Source organism: Nomascus leucogenys, chromosome 25, assembly GCF_006542625.1.
Source record: "Nomascus leucogenys isolate Asia chromosome 25, Asia_NLE_v1, whole genome shotgun sequence".
NCBI lineage: Eukaryota > Metazoa > Chordata > Mammalia > Primates > Hylobatidae > Nomascus > Nomascus leucogenys.
Window position 1 is genome coordinate 18,048,739 of NC_044405.1, and position 27,992 is coordinate 18,076,730.

At 39.7% G+C, this 27,992-nt stretch overlaps 1 protein-coding gene across 17 annotated transcripts in view; it reads right to left on the reverse strand.

The window, feature by feature from the left end:
- SYNJ1 (synaptojanin 1) overlaps positions 1-27,992 on the reverse strand; it is a 99,366-nt gene that overhangs the window by 17,269 nt on the left and 54,105 nt on the right. For all 17 annotated transcript variants that reach the window (XM_030806133.1, XM_030806147.1, XM_030806140.1 and 14 more), the window contains 11 exons: positions 24,972-25,056; positions 21,135-21,275; positions 20,645-20,837; positions 19,615-19,773; positions 12,440-12,596; positions 11,720-11,837; positions 11,405-11,620; positions 7,981-8,059; positions 4,573-4,735; positions 816-1,025; positions 68-211 (listed from right to left, as the gene is read on the reverse strand). In XM_030806133.1, the coding sequence (XP_030661993.1) occupies positions 68-211; positions 816-1,025; positions 4,573-4,735; positions 7,981-8,059; positions 11,405-11,620; positions 11,720-11,837; positions 12,440-12,596; positions 19,615-19,773; positions 20,645-20,837; positions 21,135-21,275; positions 24,972-25,056 (1,665 nt within the window). The remainder of the gene's footprint in view (positions 1-67; positions 212-815; positions 1,026-4,572; positions 4,736-7,980; positions 8,060-11,404; positions 11,621-11,719; positions 11,838-12,439; positions 12,597-19,614; positions 19,774-20,644; positions 20,838-21,134; positions 21,276-24,971; positions 25,057-27,992) is intronic.

Sequence of the window (27,992 nt, forward strand, 5' to 3'; positions counted from 1 at the left end):
TGCAAAACATTTTAAAATAGAGTGAAGAATTTTACATCTAGCAGAAATGGAAATAAAAGGTTGTCACCTGAAGGCGGAGGAGGTCTCTGTGGGGGAGCCGGACGTGTGGGAGGGGCGACCGGGCGGGGCGGCGGCGGCCGCTTGGGCTCCAAGGGCTGGGCGGGGTCTTTCTGCGGCAGCGGCGTTGCTGGCTGCGCGTCAATAGGAGAACCTAAAAAGCGCACAGGAGGTAAGAAGATCAGATTCCAAGTAGCTGTTGACAGAAGGGATCAGTCCTTCATATATATGTGTAATATTCTATAAAATGTGCACAATGGTGTAAAGAAAGGGCATGTATTTTCAGTATGAATAACAAAAGCAGTCTACTATTAAACTGCCCTCTGGTACCATGGCAGCAATAATGCTACCTCTGTGCTGACTTCTTACCTAGGCCTCAGGTGCTGAAAGCTAATTTACTAAGTGGCCCTATTGATATGGCACAAAGTATTGTTTGAGTTAAGCCATTTTGTAGTCTGGCCAGTAGAGAGAAGAAAAAGCTCAAATAGTTAATGGGTTCATACCATAGAAAATCATCAGTTATAAGACATAGACAAACCTAATCACATAGAAAAAAGATTAAGAACAATTGTCATCTAGTGACAGTTATAGCAAGTTTCCTTTCCATTGAGAGCTTATCATCTACAAGTTTTCCTATTCTGTACCAGAGAAAACAGGGTACACTTTATCACCGAGGTATGAAACTTAAACGATGACTCTCCAACATCAAGCACATTGGCCTCAGGAAGCCATACAAAACTTTCAAATAAAATGCATACTCTGTGCACTGGGAGGTCCAGGAGTTCTTGACGGTGCTCGGCTTGGTCTGATGGGAAGGGAAGGTACAGGACCCTCTGATATCGTAGGTGACTGGCAGGGACTAGTTCGGGGTGAAGAGCTGGGGGAAGTACCAAGGCCAGAACTTGAAGATGGCTGGAGATGCTGAGGAAGAAGTTCCTCCACTTCAGCACTATAGTCATCAACATCACCTAAGGAAAAGCAGGCTTGATCAGAGATAACTCCATTTTAACTTGCTCAGAGATTTTTTTCACCTTAGGTTTTAAAAAGTGAAAACACACAAAACAAATATGAACATTATGTCACTGCAAACACATGGATTAAGCATGAAGGCATGTATAAAACCACAATTAGTAGAAATGCTTGTTTCAGAAGATATAAAGATATCTATTGTCTCTGAGCAATAAGATGCCAGGTGACCAACCACTTGGAGCTGGGGTGACCCAATGGGCTTTCAATATGCCCCAGAGCAGCTTCTCCAGTGCAAGCCAACTCAAGTTTCCTGCTCTCCTTCCAAACCTGTCCACTGTGCTCTGTGGAACTGCCCACTCCCTTGCCCAATCCAGGTCCAGCCTTAGAGTCAACAAGCTCTCAGGAGCCACACAGTCAAGGCTCCTCCCTGCAACCCTCACCCCACAAAGACCCACTTTGCTTTAATTAAGTAAACACTGGGTCTCCCCCAGGGTCTCCTCATCTCCACTTACTTCTGGGTAGGAAAGTGGGGTCAAGGTAACCCTTGCAACCTAACTGCCATTCCAGAACATTAGTCTTCCAACCCTGAACAAAAAGTCCTACTGCTCTGAGGCTATGCCATCAGGAATTTATGTAACACCCTCTACCCCCACCTGCTACAGTCATCTCCAATGTCCATTCTTCCATTTCCTGAACCCACTCACTGAGGACTAAGCAGAGAGCAAGACTGTAAGTCAGGTCCCGCACCATCTTTCTGCATGGCATCAAAGTCCATGTGGACAACTCGTTCAATAACAAAATGCCTTGGTCCTATCCTTACGGACATTCACCTCCACTCCTAACCCACACCCCTCAGAACTGCACTCCTCTGAAATAATAAACTCAAAAGCTTCATTCTGACTTTGGCCTCCCAGCTTTTCAGTTCTCTCCCTTGGCTACTCTTTCTCTTTTGATTTCTTCAGAAGCCAGGGCTTGATCCCTCTAACTTTTACCTCCATTTGATTCTGCTTTCTTCTGTACCTACCTTCAGATTCTATGGTTCTTCATCTCAAGTATTACCCTACTTCACTCTTCTTCCATTGCACGTGCTTGACATAACCCCATCCCTGCACTGATTCCCCTGTTTAATCTTTCTGTGGTAACACTTGGACTGCTGACTGCCTCTGCTAAAGAAAACCACCCAGTTCTGACAACTGCAGTCACATTTGAAATTATGCTTTTCAGTCTCTTCTGGCCTAAAGTGCCTGGCAATTACATGATTTCCTGGTTTGCTCTTCCCCTCACCCTTTGCTCTTCAGGAGCTTTACTGCAAAACTCTTCAACCCTCCTGAAACTGTGGGCTGTCCCACTCCTGCAGATAACTTCAACACTTCACAGAGAAGAGGGAAGTCTTAAGATGGGAACCCCTACTTCAACAGCCTGCCCCCAAGCTGGAGTCTCATTACATGGTTGTCACTTGGGTATTTGAGGATGGAACAAATGGGCCCTACCCAGCCTAATTTTCTCAGTGACACTGCTCTACTATTCTGCCTTGCCCTTCCCCCAAACCATCAGCCCTTTCTCCTCTACTTTTCCATTAGCACTGTGCATTCTCAAGCCTGTCCCATCCAAAACCACCACCCTAGGACCTCCAATCCTCCTAGAACAATTGTCCTCTTCTCTTTCCCCCCACACTTCCTTAAAGAGTTGTCTACAGACACTTTTCTCCACTTCTTCACCTTCCGTCCATACCAATTTACCACTATCTGACTTCACCACTCCTGAGATCATTCTCATGAAATGTCAACAACAGCTACCCTTCCTGTTATTAAATCAGAAGGACACATTTCCGTCCTCATTTCTTCTCATCTTTCTGTGGCACAAGATACCACTGACTATTCCCCTTCCATGCTCCACTTTCTTTCCTTGACTTTTAAGCCATGAATTTCTCTTGGCTCTTTGACATTTCTAGAAATAATTGCCATTGTTTCTTCTCATTTTCTTTTCATGGGCAGCCTTCTTCTGTCTATATTTAAACTCTGTGTTTCCACATACTCAATCCCAGGTCTGTATTTCTCCATATTCGTTCATTCTCTTCTGTCTCGTCATAATGCTATTGGCCAAAGTTATATTAACAAATGCCCATGACTTTGCAGGCCATTAGAGCTGCCTTGACTCCAGAGCTCTATCCTGAGCACCAGACTCATGTTTGATTGACTCCACGAACATCTCAAATTCAACATATCCGAAACAAAACTCATCTTCCGTCCCACACCTACTTCTCTCTCTGCATTTCTTTTCTTCATTTACTCCCTCACAAACATCCCTACATAATCCACTTGGATCCTCTTTATCCCCGCTTAGGCTGTGCACATGCTTTCTTCTTGGATCACTCCTCTATAGCATTAATTCCATTCTCCCCGAGTCTTTGGATTCTCAACTTAAATTTCAATTCCTCTGGGAAACCTTGCCCAATTTCCCAAATCCAGGTTAAGCAACTTTCCCATGAGCTACCACAAAACCATTCATTATCACATTTATGTCACTTTATTATAATTGCCTGCTTACTTATATGCAACCCAATAAGCTATGAAAGGCAAGAACCACAGCTGTTGAATCTCCAGCACCCAGCTGTATCTGGCATAAAGGTACTACCTAAATATGTGTGGACTGAGTAAACAAAATGAACAGATAATGTGAAAATGAGATAACCTTGTAAGACGTTCAACTCTTAAATGTGGTACCTAGCTATACAGGGCATTACAATATTATAATCTAAGGTATGCATTTTAATGAAAAACTGGCTAGAATAGCACATTGTGTTAGAAAACAAATGGATTTAAAAATTTTTTCTTTTGATAATGTTGCCATCAAACAAATGCATTTTTAAATCATGTTTAAGGAAATTTTTGGCGTAATTACCTAAATTCATTTCTGTTCTTAGAATAACCTTTTGGAACTTCTACTTTTTTACCTTAACTTTAATTATTGGGACTAAACCATACACCAACAATACTAATTTGGTTTTTATCCAATAAGAATATAAATTAACATTTGTAAAGGTCTTAACATTTGAATGGAAGAATGGTAAATACATTTAAAGTATACGAAAATAAACACAATATGATGTGAAATAAATTCGTTTTGTTTTGTTTTGAGACGGTCTCGCTCTGTTGCCCAGGCTGGAGTGCAGTGGCACAATCTCGGCTCACTGCAACCTCTGCCTCCTGGGTTCATGCGATTCTCCTGTCTCAGCCTCCCGAGTAGCTGGGATTACAGGCGTGCACCACCACGCCCAGCTAAATTTTGTATTTTTAGTAGAGAAAGGGTTTCGCCATGTTGGACAGGCTGGTCTCGAACTCCTGGCCTCAGGCAATCCGCCCTCCTCAGCCTCCCAAAGTACTGTGATTGCAGGCATGAGCTGCCGCACGTGGCCGAAATACATTCTAATTAATAGTGCTATGTAGGTCACAAGAAGAAGAAAGATAAACTTGGAAAATAAGACTTTACAGATGGGAAGAAAACATATCTAGAACTACAAGAAGTAAATGTGTTTAAGAAACAAACCTTCCATATCAAAATCTGCTGCAACCTCTGCATCTTCACCAAGCAGGGTAGAGCTTGTTGACGATGGCAATGCAATGCTAATTTTCTCTAAACTCATTTCTTCTTCCAAATTTTTGATCCAGTCTGGACTTTTTAAAGCAATAGTTATATTCCGATTCAATAACTAGTGGAGTAAAAGAGATATAAAATAAAGATTAACATGAAAGCTAACTATTTTGGAATAAAGAGGCTGACTTCATTAAACTATGCAATGGTAGACAGTTAATTTAGACAATTCAGCATAGTTCTTTCACATATACTAAATTTCAAACTAGTTTAAAGCTTGTTCCCAGTTCTCCCTTTAAACACCTGTGGTGATAAATAAAGATCTTTTCTAGGCTGCCCAGAGATGGAAGTTTCCTTTGATACAACCACTATGTTTTCCTGGCCAGATGTAAATTCACCAACAACTTTGCTACATAACTTTATACTTTATTTTGATTCACAGATTAAGTAATTGTTCCCACATGAAACAACTACAAAAGAGACAGCAGAAAATCTTTAAAATGCATTTCCTGTTCCTGTTCATTTGGTCTTTCCTAACTTGGCATATGGTCCTGAGAGCTGCTATATTGTCAGCTGCTAAGTGCTAACCTATACAGTTTTAGCATTTCAAATGTCAGAAGAATATTAAGAGAACTGAACACCGTTTTAAATCTTCAACAAAAATTAATCATTCTAAAAACAGAATGACTTCTACCTGTGAAACTGGCACTCTGCCTTCTCTATAAATTTGGGTGACTTTTAGACTAAAGTATAATCTAAGACAACCGAGACATTATAATCAAGTTATAGCACATCGTGTCAATGTATTTAAAAAATACTCTCAAAAAAACTTGCTGATAACAGCAAGACTCTGGTCAAGAATAAAACGTGCACTAGAAAGGAGTTCTCATTTAAAACCCATATTCTTATAACAAACTTGCTTTCTAAATTTAATCTCTCTCCCACATAGTTTCAATTTCCTTTGTTTGAAGAGTTTCTTAATGTGAACAAGATGTGAATATTTTTGGTATTTGCAAATGAACTGTGTAGCTGTGATCAATATGCTGTGCTGACAGTTGGCACCTTTGTGGGTACAGATCTTCCTTGGCTCAAAGTGTTACTGATATTAGAATTCCTTGAAGGCATAATAATGAAGAGGTTGAAAGTTGCTGAACTGAGTGGCACAGCTGTGTTTATTAGTAATTTAGCATCCACACTGAGCTTTAAAGTCAGAATCCTAAGAATTCATAATCCTTTACTTGCCAAGTAGATATGAGTACTAAAATCAATCCAATTTCAGAACTTAACATGCTTTACAAATCATATATTACTTTTTAAAGTCAACAAAATTCTTTTATATTCATCAAAAAATACTAACAAGCATTCTTAAATACCTATCACCATAATGGCCAATTAAGATGTAATTCCTTAGGAATATCCCCTTGGTAGAGACCAGGGCCAAATGAAAAGGAAGAAATTTAGAAGAACAAAAAAATATTCAAAAAGATACATAGAGGTTCACTGGAATATTGGTTTTAATAATTAAGAATAGGAAATAATCTAGATGCCTATGAATAGGAGTTTGATTTAATAAATGTATATATTTATTCCCATAATGAAATTAATGAAGCCATTAAAAATGACATATTTGTTTAAGATGTCCCTGACACAGTCATAGAGGTAGTAAGAAAATAGCTTTATAACATGGTTTCAATTTGTGTTTGCGTATACGCATATCCCATTTGTGTTAATGTGTTTGTGTGTATATAAAATCCCATTTGTATTTACATATGTATATGCTAATGTGAAGGTTAAGAGAAATTACTTCAGAATGGTAGCATTATGTGAGTGGTCTTATTTTTAATTCTTTTCCATGTTTCCTGATACATGATTTTACATAAGTATACTAGTATTACATTTAGAAAAACAAATAAAACTCTACAAAACCTATTTCAAAAGCAATACACACAAACAATTTTTTTTTTTTTTTTTTAGAGACAGAGTCTCACTCTGTTGCCCAGGCTGGAGTGCACTGGTGCAATCTCGGCTCACTGAAACCTCCGCCACCCAGGTTCAAGTGATTCTGCTGCCTCAGTCTCCCAAGCAGCTGAGATTACAGGCGCCCACCACCACGCCTGGCTACTTCTTGTATTTTTAGTAGAGGCAGGTTTTTGCCATGTTGGCCAGGCTGGTCTCAAACTCCTGACTTCAAGTGATCCGCCTGTCTCGGCCTCCCAAAGTGCTGGGATTACAGGCGTAAGCCACCACGCCCAGCCTAATACATACAAAGAATTTTTTTTCCTCCAAAGAAGTTGATGTGACAGAAGAGGAAGCTCAGGACAGTGCTCATGGAGTTGCTCAGTGCTGCAGGAATCAGGCCTAAAGTACAATCCATCCTGTGCACTGACCATATACTTAGAAATTTAGGATTTGGGTCTAAAAGAGTTCAGAAAAAAATGACAGATGAAGCACTTCAGAGAAGTAAAACTACTCCAGGCCAACAATGTAAGTTTCTGTCATCAATGACTTCAAATCACAGGTTAGGAATATCTCCATTCATTAAAAATGTCTAAAATACTTCAATGGGATGGATTTGTTATCTCTGGAAATTAATTTAGTTATGTTTGAAGAAGGTAACTAGGTAAGCCAAGCCAATGAAACGAATTCCTAGGAATAATGAGCACCTCGCTCCCTTGTTTTCTGGTATATAATGCATTTTCTTTACTTGATAGAATGTTTTTCTACTGTACAGATAAGCCAGACTACCCCCAATTAAAAATTTAAAAGTTTTTGCACCACAAAATTTAATAAATCAAATTAGGTGCTAAACATGTTTCCTTCTTAGTCTATATCAACAGTTAATATCTCTGGGGAGGGACCAAAATAAGCCTAGGCTAGTCAGAAATCCAGTCTAAATAAAAAACATTAAATAACTCCTCGAACATACATAAGGTCTTTTCCCCTCCCATTTAGATAATCTTGCTGCTTGTCTATAAAAATATCATATCAGCCGGGCGCGGTGGCTCACGCTTGTAATCCCAGCACTCTGGGAGGCCGAGGCGGGCGGATCACGAGGTCAGGAGATCGAGACCACGGTGAAACCCCGTCTCTACTAAAAATACAAAAAATTAGCCGGGCGTGGTGGCGGGCGCCTGTAGTCCCAGCTACTCGGAGAGGCTGAGGCAGGAGAATGGCGTGAACCCGGGAGGCGAAGCTTGCAGTGAGCCGAGATTGCGCCACTGCACTCCAGCCTGGGTGACAGAGCGAGACTCCGTCTCAAAAAAAATAAATAAATAAATAAATAAAAAATAAAAAATAAAAATATCATATCATCTTCAGACATTTAATTTCAGAATGGTTTAGAATCAACAAATGCTACCTTACCTCTTTACCATTTAGGCTCAGAACATTCAAGGCAGAGCTTCCCTCCAAAAATGTAACCCACATTTTATCTTCTACAAATCTTTAAGAAAGAGAAAAACAACAAAAAACCATAATTAATACCATAGACATAACAAGCTCAGTGACTACTCCCATGATTACTGATTATTAACAAGGGCCGCAAGAGGCCAGGAAATAAAAAGTAAAGGAGGGAGCGCAGGTAGGGCTGGTGGTGACCTGGAGAGGGCACTCTTCCCCTAAAAACACTCTAACTCCAATTTCAAATACTATATTAATGGAACAGCCACAAGAAATGAGTCTGTGCACCTCCATTTGTGATCACTGCTAATCCAGTCCCATCCAATCCTCCATTTCATTGACAAGGCAAAAAGGGACAGAGGTTAAGTGACTTGTTCAAAGTGACTCTATAAGGAGAATAAGTTACAGGGCTGGGATCCAAGTCTCTTGACCCCACAACCCAGTACTACGTATTTTCACTCTTTCAGTGATTTCCCTGGAGAAAATTTCCTATGATCAAAAAAGATGAGAGTTGCCAGTGAAAGAAAACAAAACCAGACTGGCCCCAAGAAGCCTTAGATAAGTTATGCTCCTTGTCTTTCATCACTGACAAACATTTACTCTTTTGGGACTTCAATGGTCTTTGATAGGATTCCAAGTTTTTACTTTTGAAATAAAAAAACTCTCAAGAAGAAAAAAAATAAATAAAAAGGACAGAAGAAGTTCTGAAGAGGGTCACGGGTATGTAATGAAGTTATTATTTGAAAAAGAACAAATTATGATGTTATCAATCTTATTACAGAAATAATTCGGCGAGTTGAACCACAAGTTCAGAAATCTTTACAGATTTTTCCACGACGAGAGAGGGGAAAACATGTACACACACACACACACACACACACACACACACACAGAGTATCACTCTCCCCCTAACCCCCTGCTTAAACCAGGATTCCAAAGTATGAATTATGAATATTAAGAGGAAAAGGCCAAAACAAAAGTGTGCACAAGTACTTCACCCTGGTAAAATCAAGGGCCTGGAGGGAACAGATTTCTACAATCCCGCAGATATGACCAAGGCAACTGACTCAATTTCTTTGGCATAAAAGTAAATTGCAGGATGCTATCCTTTGAAATACACAGGGAGACCATTCTTACCTAACCACATGAAGGTATCTTTTTCAGATTGTTGGCAATGGAGACTATCCCTCCTCCAAAGGTTATAATCACCACTGTAAGCATATTTTATGCTGCACCAGTCCCCTAAAACCCCAAACATTATTTGTTCTTTGACAGGTACCAACACTTTTGTGGTCCTGGGTTAGGGCTAATATCTTTGTCCTTATTCTCAATCAGCAATGTGCCCCTTACACATTTCTAACTTTAACAAGAGGTTCTGGTTTCCTATATCTATCGATTTATGTAAGTTCTTTTGGAAGCTATATTTTCTTCCTGCTTTCACTCACTACAGTAAAATCTTCTAGACTCTTCCTTCAATTAATGTAAGCATCTATATGTATTTAAATTTATCCCATACACATTTCCAGGGAACCTCTTATTTAAAAATAAAGGGGTTCACAGGGTTTACTCACTCCTTAATGGCTTAGTCTAGACTAAAAGGTAATAATCAGTTTCTTCTCACTGCTTATAGAGATCCTCTCCTTGTTGACTTCCAGTGTTTGCTTTTTCTCTTCCAACTTAGTCATCTTGGGGTTTAACAACCAGAATATTCCAGGTTGGAGACACCCCATGGTTTTATAATGTTAGGTTAATGCCTTAGTTTCTTACCAATACTTTTCCTAATGATGACAAACATTTGTGGGAAACCTTCTGGCTTCAATTTAACAAGTTCTTTAGAGGTTGGGTTATAAAGACAAGTCCCTTTCCTGTATCAGAGTCTTTCATCCCTTATACAGTTTGGATTCTTTGTAGCTCAGTGCAGTATTTTACATTTGCTCAGGAAGACATTTATCTGCTACTTTGCTGCCCACTCACACAGTCTATATGATGCTTCTGGTGGTTTGGCATTTCTGTACTTGGCAAAGTATACTGTCATCTGTACACTTGCAGATTTCACTGTGTATTTCTAGAACCTTAAGATTTTTGAAATGTTTTGTTTTGTTTAATTTGAAAGCTTTGGGATAGATCTTTGTCAAAAGATTTGAGGAAAGTCTAAACACAATTTCTTCTCCATTTGTTCATTTACTCTCTGAAAGGACTTGAGGTGTCTTTGATTTTCACTCTGTAGAAGCCATACCATCTTAATTCTGTGGACTAGCCCTTTGGGATCTGGGGGTGTCATTACACACATGCTGACTTTCCCTACTAGATTACAAGCAGGAGTTGTATCTTCCATTTCTCCTCTGCTCTTCTACAGCAACTAGTATAGAGATCTGCCCACCAAATATCTATAAAACATACCTAACTAAGCAAATGAATGGTATTTAAAGGGATTTAATGGTACCTCTTTCCCTATGAAATCCAAACACACGTACACATGCACATCATTCAGTCTCTCAAAACTGCTGTATAGCTGGAAGAGAACGTTTTTAAAACAAGGAAACAGGCATCTGGTTCTGCAAACGGCAGATGGCTAGGTCAATGAGGGAAACCAAGACTAGAAGGAATGACTCCTGACTAGTCATCACATCTCTGTTTGTTAGAAATTAAACATACTTAAAATTACTCAAATTTCTTTAACTGAGGCAGGGACGGAGTCACTCTTATCTTTCCTTAAAAAAAAAAAATAGCAATCACAGCTTCATTTTGTTATAGGGTTTTGTTACATGTTCTATTGTATAGGAATCGTGAGAGTTCATATCTGAACTTGCACCTATTTTTGTTTTCAATTGTTCACATAAAGTTTCACTGTTTAGCTGGATGTGGTGGCTCACGCCTGTAATCCCAGCACTTCGTGGGGCTGAGCTGGGCAGATCGTTTAAGGCCAGGGGTTTGAGACCAGCCTGGGCAACATGGTGAAACCCTGCCTCTACAAAACAAACAAAAAAAATACAAAACTTAGCCAGGCATGGTGGTGTGCACTTGTAGACCCAGCTATTTGGGAGGCTGAGGTGGGAGAATTGCTTGAGCCTGGGTGGTTGGGGCTGCAGTGAGACATGAACACATGACTGCATTCCAGCCTGGGTGACTGGGTGAGACCCTGTCTTAAAAAAAAAGTTTCACTATTCATTTAAGCTTTCTAAGTTGAGAATTCAGTTATAAAACCTACAGAATAATATCCACAGTATGATCTTTCTTTAGTTTGGAAATAAAAATACTCACATACTAAACACTAAATAAGGTGATATCTTTCTTTTTTAAAATTCTCTCCTTCCCCAAATAAGGTGATTTCTATATAGAAATGATTGTTTATGAATCACGAGCTACTTTTGCATAATAAACATCTTACCTTATAAGTATAACTTCACCAAAACTTGCAAACTGCTGCAGAAGCTCATCAATCAAGGCATCATCAAAAAAATTATTTTCTGGTAAAGAACTTTTGATTGAGACCAATACTGTACCATCTGGTGGACCCTGAACTGCAATTACTTCTTTATAGATGTTTTGCCTCTCTTCAGCTTCAACTTCAAATATATCTATATCAATCAGGGCAACGACAGGCCTTAAGGCATAAAGGAAGATAGATGTATTAGAAATGTTTTAAAAGGGTGTATTTCAAACAAATTTCAAACACCATTAGAAAAACTGAGACTGCTTAAACCTATGGTCAGAAGTCTTCAGCTCAGCTCTTCCATAGTGCAGCAAAGTGCCTGGAGTCCACGTGTACAGGATTTTGCTTTCATCTTGAAAACTAGCATTTAGAAGATCTAGATCTTCAGCTGCAGTCAGAAGAAAAGAAAACACAAGAGAAGCTGTATGAGCAGGACAGACCGTGTAGAGCAAAGAGGCATTCTCCTTCCTTTCATAAGCTTCAGTGGTTTGAGGCTGGAATGCCACAAACACTTGGTAATAGGCAGGCAGTCTAAATACCTTTAAATTCGAAAGGTTTTGGTAAAGTTATCATTTTATTCTTTATTTAGTAAAAATTAAGATGTGGCTTTACTTCTGAGATTACTTAAAGGACTGTGACTAAATGGTGTTTCATAAACAATTCAAGAGACAAGTGGCAGTTCAAAACATATGCAAACCACTAAAGTTAGCTTAGTTAAAAACCTAAATTAGCTTCAATTAAAAATTTCACAAAAATATTTCCTTGCTTCTCTTTACATGAAATTGTATGAAAATAGGCTGAAAAATTAAATAAGTTATTATAAACAGATCTGATAATATTTTTAAAAATCTGACATATTTAAATTTTATTTATTCTATTCCAGTTAACGTTTCTTGAAAAACAATATTCTCCTCATTTGATATTATGTCATTCCCTGCTTCCTCGTAAGTTTACATTAGTTCATTTAAATAAAGACGTCCATTTCCCAACCTGATCTATCAAAAGGCCATTTCCTCCTTCTCCAAAGGACACGGTCTGTCCATGCAGGGGTGCGGCACTTTTCACTGGTGTCATAGTCGTCAGAAAACAAGTCATACTTATATGTTGGAGCAAAGGTTACCTTTCCTTCTAAAAATCCTCTAAAAATCTAAAATAAACATATACAAAATAAGTTATTCCCAAACAGCAACAAGTTCTGTTTTCATCCAGACAGCCATCCATTAAATGTCTATTACATGCTGGATGCTCTCAGAAGAAATCTGTATGTATCTGATGAACACTTCTAGCTGAATGGAACAAAGCTTAGAAAAATAACCTGAGACGTAGCCTTTTTCATACTGATAGGGACAGGAGGCAGGGAAATTCTGGGCAGAAGTGGGTGGGTCCCCTTGCTGGGTCCCACCCTCAAGCCAAAAAGCCTGTTACCAGAGCCCCAAATGAGAACTTATATCCCTGTTTTCCCGCTCGAATGTTGCTTTTTCCAAAACCACCCATGGCCTGCCTTGCCCCCAATCCTGTGCCCGTAAAAACCCCAGGTTCAGCTGGCAGAGAGAGGAGAAGCAGCTGGATGTCAGAGAGAAGCAGCTTGACTTCAAAGGGACAGCTTGGCAGCATAGTTTTGGAGAGGAGTCCGGCCATGGGATGGCTGGATTTCAGGGGAAGATTATCTCATTGCTCTGTCCCCTTTTCAGCTCCCCTTCCTGCCAAGAGCCATTTTCATTGGCAATAAAATCCCCCATATTTACCATCTTCAATTCGTTCATGTGACCTCATTCCTCCTGGACGCCGGGTAAGAACTCAGGTGCCATGAGTGTGGGAGCATAAGGCTGTCGCACTGACTCTCCACTAAGCTGTTAACACTTAAGCCATCTGCAGGCAGCAGAGCTAAAACAGCACTGTAACACTTTCTCTGGGGCTTCAGGGGTTGGAGGCACCCTCCCCTAGACACTGCCACGGGCCTGGTACAAAGTTCGCTCTTGCCGGTGCCCAAAAGCGCTCACCCCAGCTCCTGCACTCACTCACCAGAACTCCCCCTCCTACAGGGGTGGAGTGCAGTGGGTCAAGTGAGCGGAGTTTGCCCCGCCAGTGCCCATGCACTCCAGTTCCAACCTGTGAAGGGGTCAGGGAAATATCCTGCTTCAATACCACTTGTTTGACATTTGATTACACTAACTACATGAATAAGGGAATTCTGCCTGATCTTTGAGCTATATGAGACATTTGGAACTGTAAATGGGATTCTGGAAACATCTAGCCTGGTATCTTATTCTCAATGAGGTGCTGAGGCCTGAAAAGGTAATGTGGTGCCCAAAGATTCAAGTCTGGTGATCACCAGGCACCATACCAGATGGCCACTGATCCTTTTACCTAAAAAAAAAAAATTTAATAAATTCTTCCCAAATTTTGTGGTCATAAGCTTTAAGAAGTGTTTCAAAAGTCAGATGACATAAGAAACAAAAGAAAAGTCAATAACCACAGGACTTAACCCCCAAAAAACAGCCCTGAAGATGAAGATTCTAAACTATTACCAAGGAAAAAAAAGTTTATCCTTCCATTTGAAAGTGAATCTTATAGATACATAATATATTTTTCTTTATGGGAATTATTATGGGTTTTCTCTTTCCTATTTTTATTACTGTTAAGGGAAGACACCACCCCTAATATTGTCTTATGCCCAATTTCTGCCTCCAAAGAAAGAAGAAGTAAAAACTAAAAGGCAGAAATGGAAGCCACAAGCAGATAGCCCAGCACCGCACCCTGGGCCTGGTAGTTAAAAATCAACCCCTGACCTAACTGCTTGTGTTATCTATAGATTTCAGGCACTGTATGGAAAAGCATCATGAAAATCCCTGTCCTGTTCTGTTCTGATTACCGGTGCAAGCAGCCCCCAGTCACGTACCCCCTGCTTGCTCAATCGATCATGACCCTATCACGCGGTCCCCCCTTGGAGTTGTAAGCCCTTAAAATGGACAGGAATTGCTCACTCGGGGAGCTCAGTTTTTGGAGATGCAAGTCTGCCGATGCTCCCAGCTGAATAAAGCCCTTTCCTTCTACAACTCAGTGTCTGAGGGGTTCTTGTCTGAGGCTCGTCCTGCTACATTTCTTGGTTCCCCGACTGGGAAATGAGGTGATTAACGGATGGTTGAGGCAGCCCCTTAGGTGGCTTAGGCCTGCCCTGTGGAGCATCCCTGTGGGTGACTCCGGCCAGCTTGAGCAATGCGGATCCTGAGAGCGCTCCCAGGTAGGTAATTGCCCCGGTCGAACGCCTCACCAGAGCAGGGCGTGGCAGGCCCCCATGAGTTAAAGGAAAAAGTTATGTTGGCCCCAGCCCTAGGACTACCAGATTTGACAAACCCCTTTACACTCTATGTGTCAGAAAGATAAAAACTGGCAGTTGGAGTTTTAACCCAGACTGTGTGGCTCTGACCAAGGCCAGTGGCCTATCTCTCAAAACAACTAGATGGGGTTTCCAAAGGCTGGCCCCCATGTCTAAGGGCCCTGGCAGCAATGGCCCTGTTAGCACAAGAAGCAGATAAACTAACCCTTGGGCAAAACCTGAATATAAAGGCCTCCCATACTGTGGTAACTTTGATGAATACCAAAGGACATCATTGGCTAACAAATGCTAGATTAACCAAGTAACAAAGCTTGCTATGTGAAAATCTCCACATAACCACTGAAGTCTGTAACACCCTAAATCCCGCCACCCTGCTCCCAGTATCAGACAGCCCAGTCAAGCATAACTGTGTAGAAGTGTTGGACTCAGTTTATTCTAGCAGACCTGACCTTCAGGACCAGCTATGGGCATCAGCAGACTGGGAGTTATACATGGACGGGAGCAACTTCATCAGTCCACAAGGAGAAAGATGTGCAGGATATGCGGTGGTAACTTTGAATGCTGTCATTGAAGCCAAACCATTGCCACAGGGCACTTCAGCCCAGAAGGCTGAGCTCATTGCTTTAACTCAGGCTCTAGAACTCAGTGAAGGTAAGACTGTAAACATCTACACTGACTCTCCATATGCCTTTCTAACCCTCCAAGTGCATGGAGCACTATATAAGGAAAAGGGCCTGTTAAACTCTGGGGGAAAGGACATAAAATATCAACAAGAAATTCTACAATTATTAGAGGCAGTGTGGAAACCTCAGAAGGTGGCAGTCATGCACTACAGGGGACACCAGCGAGCCTCCACCTCAGTGGCCTTAGGAAACTCCGGAACTGACTCAGAAGCTCGAAAAGCAGCATCTACCCCTTACTGTGCATCAGTAGCAGCCCCCTTACTCCCTCAAACACCTGACCTGGTACCTACCTATTCTAAGGAAGAAAAAGACTTTTTCCACACAGAAGTGGGGCAAGTAATAAAAGAAGGATGGATCAGACTGCCAGATAGGAAGGTAGCTGTGCCGCAGTTGCTGAGAGCCACAATCGTACTGGCCATGCATGAAACCACTTATCTAGGTCAAGAGTCACTTGAAAAGTTGTTAGGCCGGTACTTCTACATCTCACACTTGCCAGCCCTTGCCAAAGCAGTAGCACAATGGTGTGTTACTTGCTGACAGCACAATGCGAGGCAAGGCCCCACTGTTCCACCCGGCATACAAGCTTATGGAGCGGCTCCTTTTGAGGATCTTCAGGTGGATTTCACAGAAATGCCCAAATGTAAAGGTAACAAGTATTTGCTGGTTCTTGTGTGTACTTACTCTGGGTGGGTGGAGGCTTATCCAACACAAACTGAAAAAGCCTACGAAGTAACCCGTGTGCTTCTCCAAGATCTTATTCCTAGGTTTGGACTGCCCTTACGAATCGGCTCACATAACGGGCCGGTGTTTGTGGCTGACTTGCAAAGGCATTAGGAATCACTTGGAAGCTACATGCCGCCTACCGACCCAGAGTTCCAGAAAGGTGGAGCGAATGAATCAGACTATCAAAAATAGTTTAGGGAAAGTATGTCAGGAAACAGGATTAAAATGGATACAGGCCCTTCCTATGGTATTGTTTAAAATTAGATGCATCCCTTCTAAGAAAACAGGATACTCCCCTTATGAAACACTGTATCATAGGCCTCCTCCTATACTAGGGGGACTTACAGGCACTCCCCAAGAGTTAGGTGAAATTTAGTTACAGCAACAGCTACGGACTTTGGGAAAAATTAAACAAACAATCTCAACTTGGGTAAATGAGAGGTGTCCTGTCAGCTTATTCTCCCCAGTTCACCCTTTCTCTCCAAGTGATTGCATGTGGATCAAGGACTGGAACGTAGCCCCTTTGTGGCCACGCGGAAAAGACCTCACACCGTCATCCTGACCACCCCCACGGCTGTAAAGGAGAAGGAATCCCAGCCTGAATCTACCACAGCCATGTGAAACCTGCAGCTGCTGAAACTTGGGAGGCAAAACCGAGCCCAGACAACCCCTGAAAGTGACTCTGAGGAGGATGACAAGCCCTGCTCCAGTCACACCCGGAAGCTGACTGGTCTACGCACAGCCAAGGCATGAGGAGAATCATCGTGGGACTCATTTTCCTTATAATTTGGACTTGTATAGTAAAAACTTCCACTGATTTTCCCCACATAGAGGACTGCTCTCAGTGTATACATTAAGTTACTGAGGTAGGGCAACAAGTTAAAACAATCTTTCTGTTCTATAGTTACTATGAATGCCTAGGAACTTTAAAAGGAACATTTTTATATAATGACACTCAGTACAAGGTATGTAGAGCCCAGGAAACAACTGCCCAGATGTGTGTTATGATCCCTCTGAGCCTCCCATGTCCACAGTTTTTGAAGTAAGATTAAGGACTGAAGACTGATGGGGACTTGTAAATGATACAAGTATTAGCCAAAACAGAAAAAAAAGGGGTGCCCAAACGCATAATCTTGAAATTTGATGCCTGTGCTGTCATTAATAGCAATAAGGGGTGGGCTCTTTTGATTGGGAAAAAGGCTATATGACCAAAAATAAGTATATTTGTCATGAATTAGGACTGTGTGGAAATCAATGTGGATACTGGTCTTGTGTCATTTGGGCCACTTGGATAAAAAGTGAAAAGGATCCAGTACAGCTTCAGAAAGGAAAAAGTGGCCCTTCCTGTACTAAGGGACAGTGTAACCCCTTAGAGCTAGTAATAACCAATCCCCTTGATCCTTGCTGGAAAAAAGGGGAGCGTGTGACCTTAGGAATCGATGGGGCTGGACTGGATCCTCGAGTAAATATCTTAGTTCGAGGAGAAGTTTACACTCTCCTGAGCCAGTGCTTCAAACTTTCTATGATGAACTAAATGTGCCAGTACCAGAAATTCCAGGAAAAACAAGAAATTTGTTTTTGCAATTAGCCAAGCATGTAGCCTAGTCTCTCAATGTCACTTCATGTTATGTATGTGGAAGAACTGTAATGGGAGATCAATGGCCATGAGAAGCCCAAGAATTAGTACCTACAGCCCAGTTCCTGATGAATTCCCAGCTCAAAAGAATCACCCTGATAATTTCTGGGTCCTAAAAACCTCAATTATTGGACAATATTGCATAGCTAGAGAAGGAAAAGAACTCACTCACCCCGTAGGACGACTTAGTTGTCTGGGACAGAAACTGTATAATGGTACCACAAAAACAGTCACTTGGTGGAGTTCAAATCACACAGAAAGGAATCCATTTAGTAAATTCCCAAAGTTGCAAACCGTGTGGACCCATCTGGAGTCCCACCAGGACTGGACGGCCCCCACTGGATTATACTGTATATGTGGGCATAGAGCTTATGCCAAATTACCCAACCAGTGGGCAAGTAGTTGTGTTATTGGCACTATTAAACCATCTTTCTTCCTACTGCCCATAAAGACAGGCAAACTCCTGGGTTTCCCTGTCTATACTGCCTGCGAAAAGAGAAGTATAGCTATAGGAAATTGGAAAGATGATGAATGGCCCCCTGAGAGAATCACACAATATTACAGGCCTGCTACTTGGGCACAAGATGGCTCGTGGGGATACCGGACCCCCACTTACATGCTCAACCAAATCATATGGTTATAAGCTGTCTTAGAAATAATCACTAATAAAACTGGCAGAGCCTTGACTATTCTGCCCCGGCAAGAATCCCGATGAGAAATGCTATCTATCAAAATAGATTGGCTCTCGACTACTTGCTAGCAGCTGAAGGTGGGGTCTGTGGGAAATTTAACCTTACTAATTGCTGTCTATACACAGATGATCAAGGGCAAGTAGTTGAAGACATAGTTAGAGATGACAAAACTGGCACATGTGCCTGCACAAGTGTGGCATGGATTTGATCCTGGGGCCATGTTTGAAAAGTGGTTCCCAGTGCTACGAGGATTTAAAACTCTTATAATAAGAGTTATAATAGTAATAGGAACCTGCTTACTGCTCCCTTGTTAGCTACCTGTACTTCTTCAAATGATAAAAAGCTTCAGCACTACCTTAGCTCACCAAAATGCTTCAGCACAAGTGTACCATATGAATCACTATCAATCTGTCTTGCAAGAAGACATGGGTAATGAGGATGAAAGTGAGAACTCCCACTAATGAGTGAAGTTCTCAAAGGGGGGAATAAGGGAGGAGACAACCCCTCATATTGTCTTATGCCCAATTTCTGCCTCCAAAGAAAGAAGTGAAAACTAAAAGGCAGAAATGGAATCACAGGCAGATAGCCCAGCACCGCGCCCTGGGCCTGGTAGTTAAAAATCAACCCTTGACCTAACCGCCTATCTATAGATTTCAGACATGGTATGGAAAAGCATCGTGAAAATCCCTGTCCTATTCTGTTCCATTCTGATGAACAGTGCATGCAGCCCCCAGTCCCGTACCCCGTGCTTGCTCAATCGATCACGACCCTCTCACATGGACCCCTTTAGAGTTGTAAGCCTTTAAAAGGGACAGGAATTGCTCACTCGGGGAGCTCGGTTTTTGGAGATGTGAGTCCGCTGCTGCTCCCAGCTGAATAAAGCCCTTTCCTTCTACAACTCAGTGTCTGAAGGGTTCTTGTCTGCGGCTCATCCTGCTACACTTTAAGGAAAGATAATTCTATTATCTGTTTACCCACAGATGCATATTTAAGTATAAAAAGACCCCAAGAAAAATTTAAAACATCTTGATTTAAAAAGGCATGTTTCATGACCCAAAATCTTAATGCAAGTATTTTCTCAAGTATGGATATACCTGTCCAGCATTTTTCTGATTGATAAGTTGATCTCCTGCTATAAGAGAATCCCAATTTTGCTGTCTTATGAGCTCTTTAACTTCTTCATTAGGGAGATCGATTCGATAGTTGAAATCACCACACCAAAATACATAGTCATGGGAAAACAGCATCCTTCCCTGAAAGCAATGAGATAGAATTTTAAATTCAAAACAATCAATGTTCAAAAATGTTTTACAACAATTTCTTTGCCTGAGATATGCTTGCCTCCTCCCATGTCCTGTTTCTTTAACCCAACAGTAGTAACACATGTGAAAGGAAAATAAATCTCAGGACCCCAAAATCACTAAGCCCAGATAAAAATCAAGCCAGGAAATATGACAGGTAAACCTGCCTCCCATTTTACTACTAAATAAGATAGCTCCAAAGATAAGAAGCTACATAACTCCCTCACAATTTGCCCACAGGAAATTCCTTGTGGACCAAGTATAGACTGAACTCAAAATCATCCCTCAGAGACTCACCTGAGACAAACGTACATCTGACTGCTTCCTCTGCCCTATTGTTTACGTAAAAATTCAGATTCACTGAGCCAGACTAAATTGTGTGTTCAGTGGAAGGCTGATCTAGGACTTAAAAGAATGCAACCTTTTGCCTCTTATCTACTTCTAACCTGGAAGCCCCCACTTTGAGTTGTCCTGCCTTACCAGACCGAACCAGTGTACATCATACACATATTGACTGATGTCTCAGGTCTCCCTAAAATGTATAAAAGCAAACTGTACCCCCAACCACCTTGGGCACATGTCATTCTGAATTCTGGAGGCTACACCATGGCCACATCCTTAACCTTGGCAAAATAAACTTTCTAAATTGACTGAGCCCTGTCTCAGATATTTTGGGTTAATACACATGAAATATCTATTTAGGTGAATATTCTTAATGTTTCTAGGAATTATCTTAAATTTTCAAAAACATTGATGTAGAATTTGGGGCAAATTAAAATACATTTCAAAGCTTTATCTTCAAGAACAAGCAACAAGAGCTTACCATAGGAAAACTCAATTTTCGTGCTATTTCTACAAAATCTTCATTTCTTTCTTTGACTTGTGACTGCCCTGCAGCAAAGTGGCTACAGACGAAGCAAAGGCTGGTTGTATGGAAGAGCATTCGGATTGCAACTGCTCCCTTATTTCCAGTTGCACCTCCCATTCCAGTCTTCACAGTATCAACTGCAACATCCCTTTGAAACAAAGAATTCTAAATCGCAGATTTGAAATTTCAAGAGTTCCATGTGCATAGGAAATTAGGAATATACATACTCATATAAGTACACATGGTATGGTACTTTGAGGGCAAGCCTTTGAAATAGTACAGTGAAGCTACTGGTGAGTCTTTAATCAAAACCCCTAAAATCCCATTTTAAAACAAGAACTATGGATAGTTTTTGTTTGAAGAACTGAAACAATAAACATTCTAGGCTTTTTTCTTGTTATTTAATGGTAGGAAGTAGCCTTAGAGGAGTGTTCTGTTTACTGACCTGATAAAAGGAGCATGCTGTGGTCTGATAAAAACAAACAAACAGACGCCCACCAACTGTTCAGAAGCCAGCAGCACATACTTGTTGTCTCTGGAGATTGTCTTCTGAAGTTCTACAGCCCAGAGCTTCTGATTTGTTGTGCTACAAGAAAATATTAAAAAGAGAATTTTTTTAAAAAGGTATTGACAATAGCCTATTTTATGACAATTGTCAATTATACTTTTATCTACCCAAATTTCCTAAGACTCTGAAGGAAGCTTAGGCTGTTTTTGTTTCCTTTAAAACGGAAAATCTACAATTTAGCCAAAAGAAAACCACATTTCAAAATCTAATCTATTACTTCTTTACAAAGAAAATATAAAGACATTAAATGGCTACTCACTGGGTGAGTAAACTCAAACTTATACATTTTACTTTTTCCTTAAGTATTCATTAAGATCACAGAGAAGTATAGTAGTATCTGTGGGAGATTGGTTTCAGGACCTCCCATGATACCAAAATCCAAGGATACTCAAGTCCCTTATATAAAATGGAGTAATACTTGCATATAACCCATGTAAATCTCTCGTATACTTGAAATCATCTCTAGATTACCTGTAATACCTAATACAATGTAATTAGTTGTTATATTGTATTGTTTACGGAATAATGATACAAAAAAGTCTGCAAGTAAAAAAGACAAGAAAAAGTCTGCACATGTTCAGTATAGACACAATTTTTTAAAATATTTAATATTTTGATGAGTTGAATCCAAAGATGCAAGACCCATGGATAAGGACAGCTAACTGTGCACATACATATGACTATATGTGCTTCCAAATACATTTCCCCACTTTTCAAAATTTTTCTAAATTATAACTAATGTCTTCTTAAAAAATCTTGCTATGGGAAATTAGAAGACATAATCATTAAATAAACCACCATATACCCATTTCAAAATTACCAACATTTTGCCAATCTATGTTTTTCATCCTCTTCACCTTATCACATTTAAACATTAATAATTCCTTAATATCATCTAATAGTTTAAAGTTCCCCATTTATTAAAAAAAAATCTTCTAACAGTTGGTTTGTTTCTTTAAAAAGGGTCCAAACAAGGTCTACATATTGCATTTGCTTGTCATGTCTCCTGTCTTTTTTTCTTGAGATGGGGTCTCATTCTGTCACCCAGGGCTGGACTGCTGTGGCAGGATGTCGGTTCACTGCAACCTCTGCCTGAGCTCAAGCGATCCTCCCACCTCAGCCCTGCAAATAGCTGAAACTCATTCCTCATCTTCTCAATGAACCTTAACCTGATCATTCATTTGAGACTTCCAACACTTCCCTGTGTCCCTGTAGTTGATTCCCTTTTCCTCTCTTTTCCATTGCACTTTTCTAACATGCTGTATAATTTACTTATTGTTGTCATTGTTCACTGTCTGTTTCTTCCCACTAGAATACGAAGTCCATGAAGATAGGGATTTTTGTGTGTTTGATTCATTGGAGGTACTTAGAGTGGTACTCAGTAGGTACTGCTTAAATAAATGAATATTCACCACTTTATTAAAGAAGAATATATATATATATGCGTGTGTGTGTGTGCATGTGTGTGTGTATATATATATATATATTTGACTATAAATATATATATATATATTTGAGACCGAGTCTTGCTCTGTCGCTCAGGCTGGAGTGTGGTGGTGCGATCTCCACTCACTGCAACCTCCGTCTCCTGGGTTCAAGCGATTCTCCCTGCCTCAGCCTCCTGAGCAGGTGGGATTACAGGCACGGGGCACCACGTCCAGCTAATTTTTGTATTTTTAGTAGAGATAGGGTTTCACTATGTTGGCCAGGCTGGTCTCAAACTCCTGACCTCAAGTGATCCACCTGCCTTGGCCTCCCAAAGTGTTGGGATTACAGGCGTGAGCCACCACACCCAGCCTAAAGAATTTGATTAAACCTAGCCTAAAGAAGAATTTGATTAAACTCTATTTAGACAAACAATTGATCCATGAGCTTAGTACTAGGAACCCTCAGAGTTACAGTCTAGTTTAGGACCCGAAAATATTTTTCAGGAAACATAATCAAACAACAAAATGAGTGAAGTTGATTTCTTTCCAATTTTCCTGATGTGAATTGTTATTCATTTTGGCTAATAAAATATTTGTCACTTGCAAGATTGATGACTATTTCAGCCTATAATTTTCTCCTGAAAAATCTTTAAAAATGTCATAAAAGATGGGAAACTGCTGAAATTTAAAAGCAAGCATACTTTGTTAAAATAAAACACTGAAGCTTTAAGCTTCACTCATATAATTTGTATTTATAATATGGGTTCAGAGCAGCGTTCCCAAAGTGTGATCTGGAGACATCTTTGAGGGTTCCCAAAGCCCATGGGGTCACAACTATTTTCATAATACTATTAAGACATCTTTCACTGTGTTGACTAACATTTGCACTGATGGTGCAAAAGCAACAATGGGTAAAAGTGCTGGTGCTTTCACTTGAATTCAGGCACCAAACTATACTAGTCATCATTACAATCCCCACTGCCATATACTTGCAGGAAAAAAAAATGCCACTTTGCCTAAGAATGTCCTTGATGAAGCAACAGACATTATTAATTTTATTAAAGCTCAACCCAGGTCGCATCTTTTTAATATTCTGTGTGATACACAGGAAATACACACAAAGCACTTGTGTTGCATACTAACTTATGATCTGTAACTCAAAAAAAGAAAATGCTTTAAGTTGTGAGTCAAACTGCCACTTTTTTTTTGGAATACGATTTTTCCTTAAAAGAACTAATGACAGACGGTGGTTATTCAGATTTAGGTTATGTGGCATTTTTTTCAACTAAGCCTGTCTCTTCAAGAAAAACAACCAAGAGCATTTGTTTTCAATAGAAAAACTTGACTTTTCAGGCAAAAATTAGTATTCTGGAAAACTTGTATCTGCTACCATGATCCTTACAGCTTCCCAACAATTATTTTCTGATGCAGTTACCAGTGATGGTAATTAACCAATATGATGCTTTGATATTATATAATGAAATGTGTTAAAATTTGGAAGTGCTACATAAGTTAGGGAACCCAAGTGACCAATACATGATGTTACAAAATCATGCAAAGGTAAAAGATGAATTTTAGATAATAGAGCAGAAAAAGTTCATCAATATGGTTTCAGATTCCATTTTGCAACTAACCTTTAAGACACTACCATTTGGTGTAGTGTCTTATCCACACTACACCAAGGTAATACTTCTCTGTTATCTACACTACAGCAGAAAATAAATGATCTGTTTTGATGTAGTATCAGAGAAGAAATTATCTAGAAGAGTTATTAAAATACTTCCTTTTCAAACTACCTAGTTATGTGATTTTTCCTCATACACTTCAATCAAAACAACATACTGCAGCAGACTGACACAGAAGTAGATGTAAGAATCTGGCTGTCTTACAACTAGACATTAAAGAGATTTGGAAAACTACAAGACAGTGCCACCCTTCTCAGTAAATTTTTTGTTTTGAAAAAGTTATTTTTCAAAAAATTTATTTTATGTTAGCATGTAATAGGTTTATTATTGTTTTTAAGTCAATTAAATGTTTTTAAATTTTCATTTTTAATTTCTAATAGAGATATAAACAACATTAACAAAAGTTATTTAACATTCTCAATATTTTTAAGTGTGCAGAGAGATTCTCAGACCCAAAAGTATCAGAAATGCTCTTTTACAGTTTTACGAGCACCCTTCCATTTATTATTTCAAACTATCCTTGTAACAATTACTTAATTATCTGTCCTCCATAGTTTCCCTCAACTGGCAAATTTTTCAGTGTATTCATGTGGCTAGCTTACCTTGCATTCACAATGTTTCCAGCATTCAATTCTACCATTTCTTCAAAACCAATTGCAAATATATCAGTTGGCTTACTTCTTTTATCTAAAATTAAGCATCCAAGAAATACTTTTAAACATAGCCTCAGGCAAATGGCAACCCCATCCAACACAACATAACACCAGATCTCATAACGATTGATTTTTGTGTTTTGAGTTTAACCAAATTCATATTAAAGGCAAAAACTCTTGAGTGGAATGAAATTATTAAAATTTACTTTCTATTAAGGTGTCCTAAGTTTGCTTCTTTAAGACTATTATCCTTGAAGATTCTTAAGCCCTTTCAGAATTCACTTTGAAAAAACTCTTGCTAAAGTTTTTACCAGGGACAGCACAGAAACAAATCATTTCTCAAATCAAAATCTCACATAAAACTGGAGAGAGAAATTATTCAGAAAAGGCACAAAGAATAAAGTGACTGAGAAACTACCTCAAATCGCTGGTAACAGTTGGGAGGAATTTTTCACTTTCAAATTTGAAAAACATAAGCTTGATCTTTTTGCTATTTTCTGGGTCAAAGAAATCCAGGAAAACTAGGAGAGATCCAGAAAGTAAGACACATCACTCTGTCTAGCTGCTGGCACTCTGGAAACTACAAGGACTAACGGAGAACAGAACTGCCTGAGAAAGTAGCCCAGGGAGACTTCGGGTGCCCCAAGTTTCTGGAAATGAGAACAAATAGCTAGGAAGAGCCTATATGGCCAGATGCTACAGCCCCTGCCTATAATGCCAAACACTTTGGAAGGCTAAGGTGAGAGGATCACTTGAAGCCAGGAGTTTGAGACCAGCCTGGGCAACATAGTGAGACCCCCATCACTACAAAAAAATAAAATAGAAAAAAATTAGCTTAGTGTGGTGGCATGCCCGTAGTCCTAGCTATTCAGAAGGCTGAGGAAGGAGGGTCTCTTGAGCCCAGGAGTTTGAGGTTATAGTGACCTATGATATGGACACTGCACCCCAGCCTGGGCAACAGAGAAAGACCCTGTCTCAAAAAGCAAAAAAAAAAAAAAAAAAAAAAAGAAGAGCCTATAAATAGTCTGAACTAATACTGAAATTTTAAAAAAAATTATTGACTGCTATTATGTGCAAGGCTCATGTATACATCATCTCATTTAATCTGCCACAAAAACATCTTATAATAAAGATTATTTTTGTCTTTTATTTACAAACAGGAGGCTTGCCCAAGTTCACACATAAAATGCAGCCTGGCATACACACTCTAAAGCCAAACTGCCTGAGTTCAAATCCTGGCTTTGCCACTACTGCACAAACATGGGCAGGTTCCTTCCCTTTCTGTGTCTCAGTTTCCTCATCTGTAAAATTGGAATAATGGTGTCTATGAAATAATAGGTCATCTCTGAGGATTAAATGAACACATGTAAAGTACATACAATTATAGTGTTAGCTGTTATTTTATTATTATTACTATTACAACTTCAAGTTAGCTTCAATTAAGTAAGAAAGGGCATTTTAGGCCAGGTGCAGTGCCTCACGCTTGTAATCACAACACTTTGGGAAGCCAAGGTGGGTGGATCACCAGAGGTCAGGAGTTTGAGACCAGCCTGGCCAACATGGTGAAACTCCATCTCTACTAAAAACACAAAAAATTAGCCAGGCATGGTGGCAGATGCCTGTAATCCCAGCTACTCAGGAGGCTGAGGCAGGAGAATCGTTTGAACTCGGGAGGTAGAGGTTGCAGTGAGCCGAGATCCTGCCACTGCACTCTAGCCTGGGCAACAAGAGCTAAACTCAATCTCAAAAAAAAAAAAAAATAAAAAAAAAAAGAAAGGTATTTTAATAAAAAGTTTGGGGAAAATCCCAGGGTTTAAGATGAGACTGATGAAAAATAACTAAAAAAGAAAAATTTTATCTCACACCATTTCTATACACATCACCCTCACATATAAAGCTTGGTAATTATATACTATTTTAAAAAGGAATTAAAGTTAATTTTTAAAAAGAAGAAGATTAAGTTCATGATTCTAATCAAAATGTTTTTTTCTTTCTTTTTTTTGTTTTTTTGTTTTTTTGAGAGAGTTTCACTCTTGTCACCCAGGCTGGATGCAGTGATGGGATCTCCGCTCACTGCAACCTCTACCTCCTGGATTCAAACATTTCTCCTGCCTCAGCCTCCCGAGTAGCTGGGATTACAGGCACACACCACCACACCCAGCTAATTTTTTTATTTTTAGTAGAGACGGAGTTTCACTATGTTGGCCAGGCTGGTCTCAAACTCCTGTCCTCAGGTGATCCACCCGCCTCGGCCTCCCAAAGTGCTGGGATTACAGGCGTGAGCCACCGTGCCCAGCCCAAAACATTAATAAAAGTATCCTCTGCTCAATGTTTGGTTCTGGCTATTTATTAACAGTTTGGTGCAGAGAACCCAAACTGAATGCCAACAAAGTTTTTCAAGGATAAACCAGTGCTCTTAAGTTATTACATAAAGTACCAATAAATATCACAAGTTTTATAAGGCTACTGAAGACCCACTCTGACATTTCTTATCTTGGTAACTAAATAGAGGATTAAGAATTGAAAAATGGGACATAGTAGGTTTGAAAAATAAAACTCAAGTGATTGATTATATTTTAATTATGTAATTTTAATTAAAATTAATCAATGATCAATGTTAAATGGACATAATCTTGGTTTATGTCCATAATCTTGGTTTATGTCCATTTAAAATAAAAACAAAACTAGATTTTCTTATATGTGTGGTTGCCTTCAAAGAAATCTATGTGTGAATTCCTACTTCCTGAGAATCAACTATGGAAAAAAGATTTTTTGTTTTACCATCATATATTTTTATGAAGTAGAAAATAATGGTCTAGAAATTTTAAAAAGCTGAGATTTTAATAGATGTGATCTTTAAAGATGTTGGTCTTCAAATGTATAGCTCCAAGTTTCTTTCATAAATTAATGCATCCTCTAAAGTGCTATATTTGTTTTCTAGATCAATACAACACAGTCAGGATTTATTAA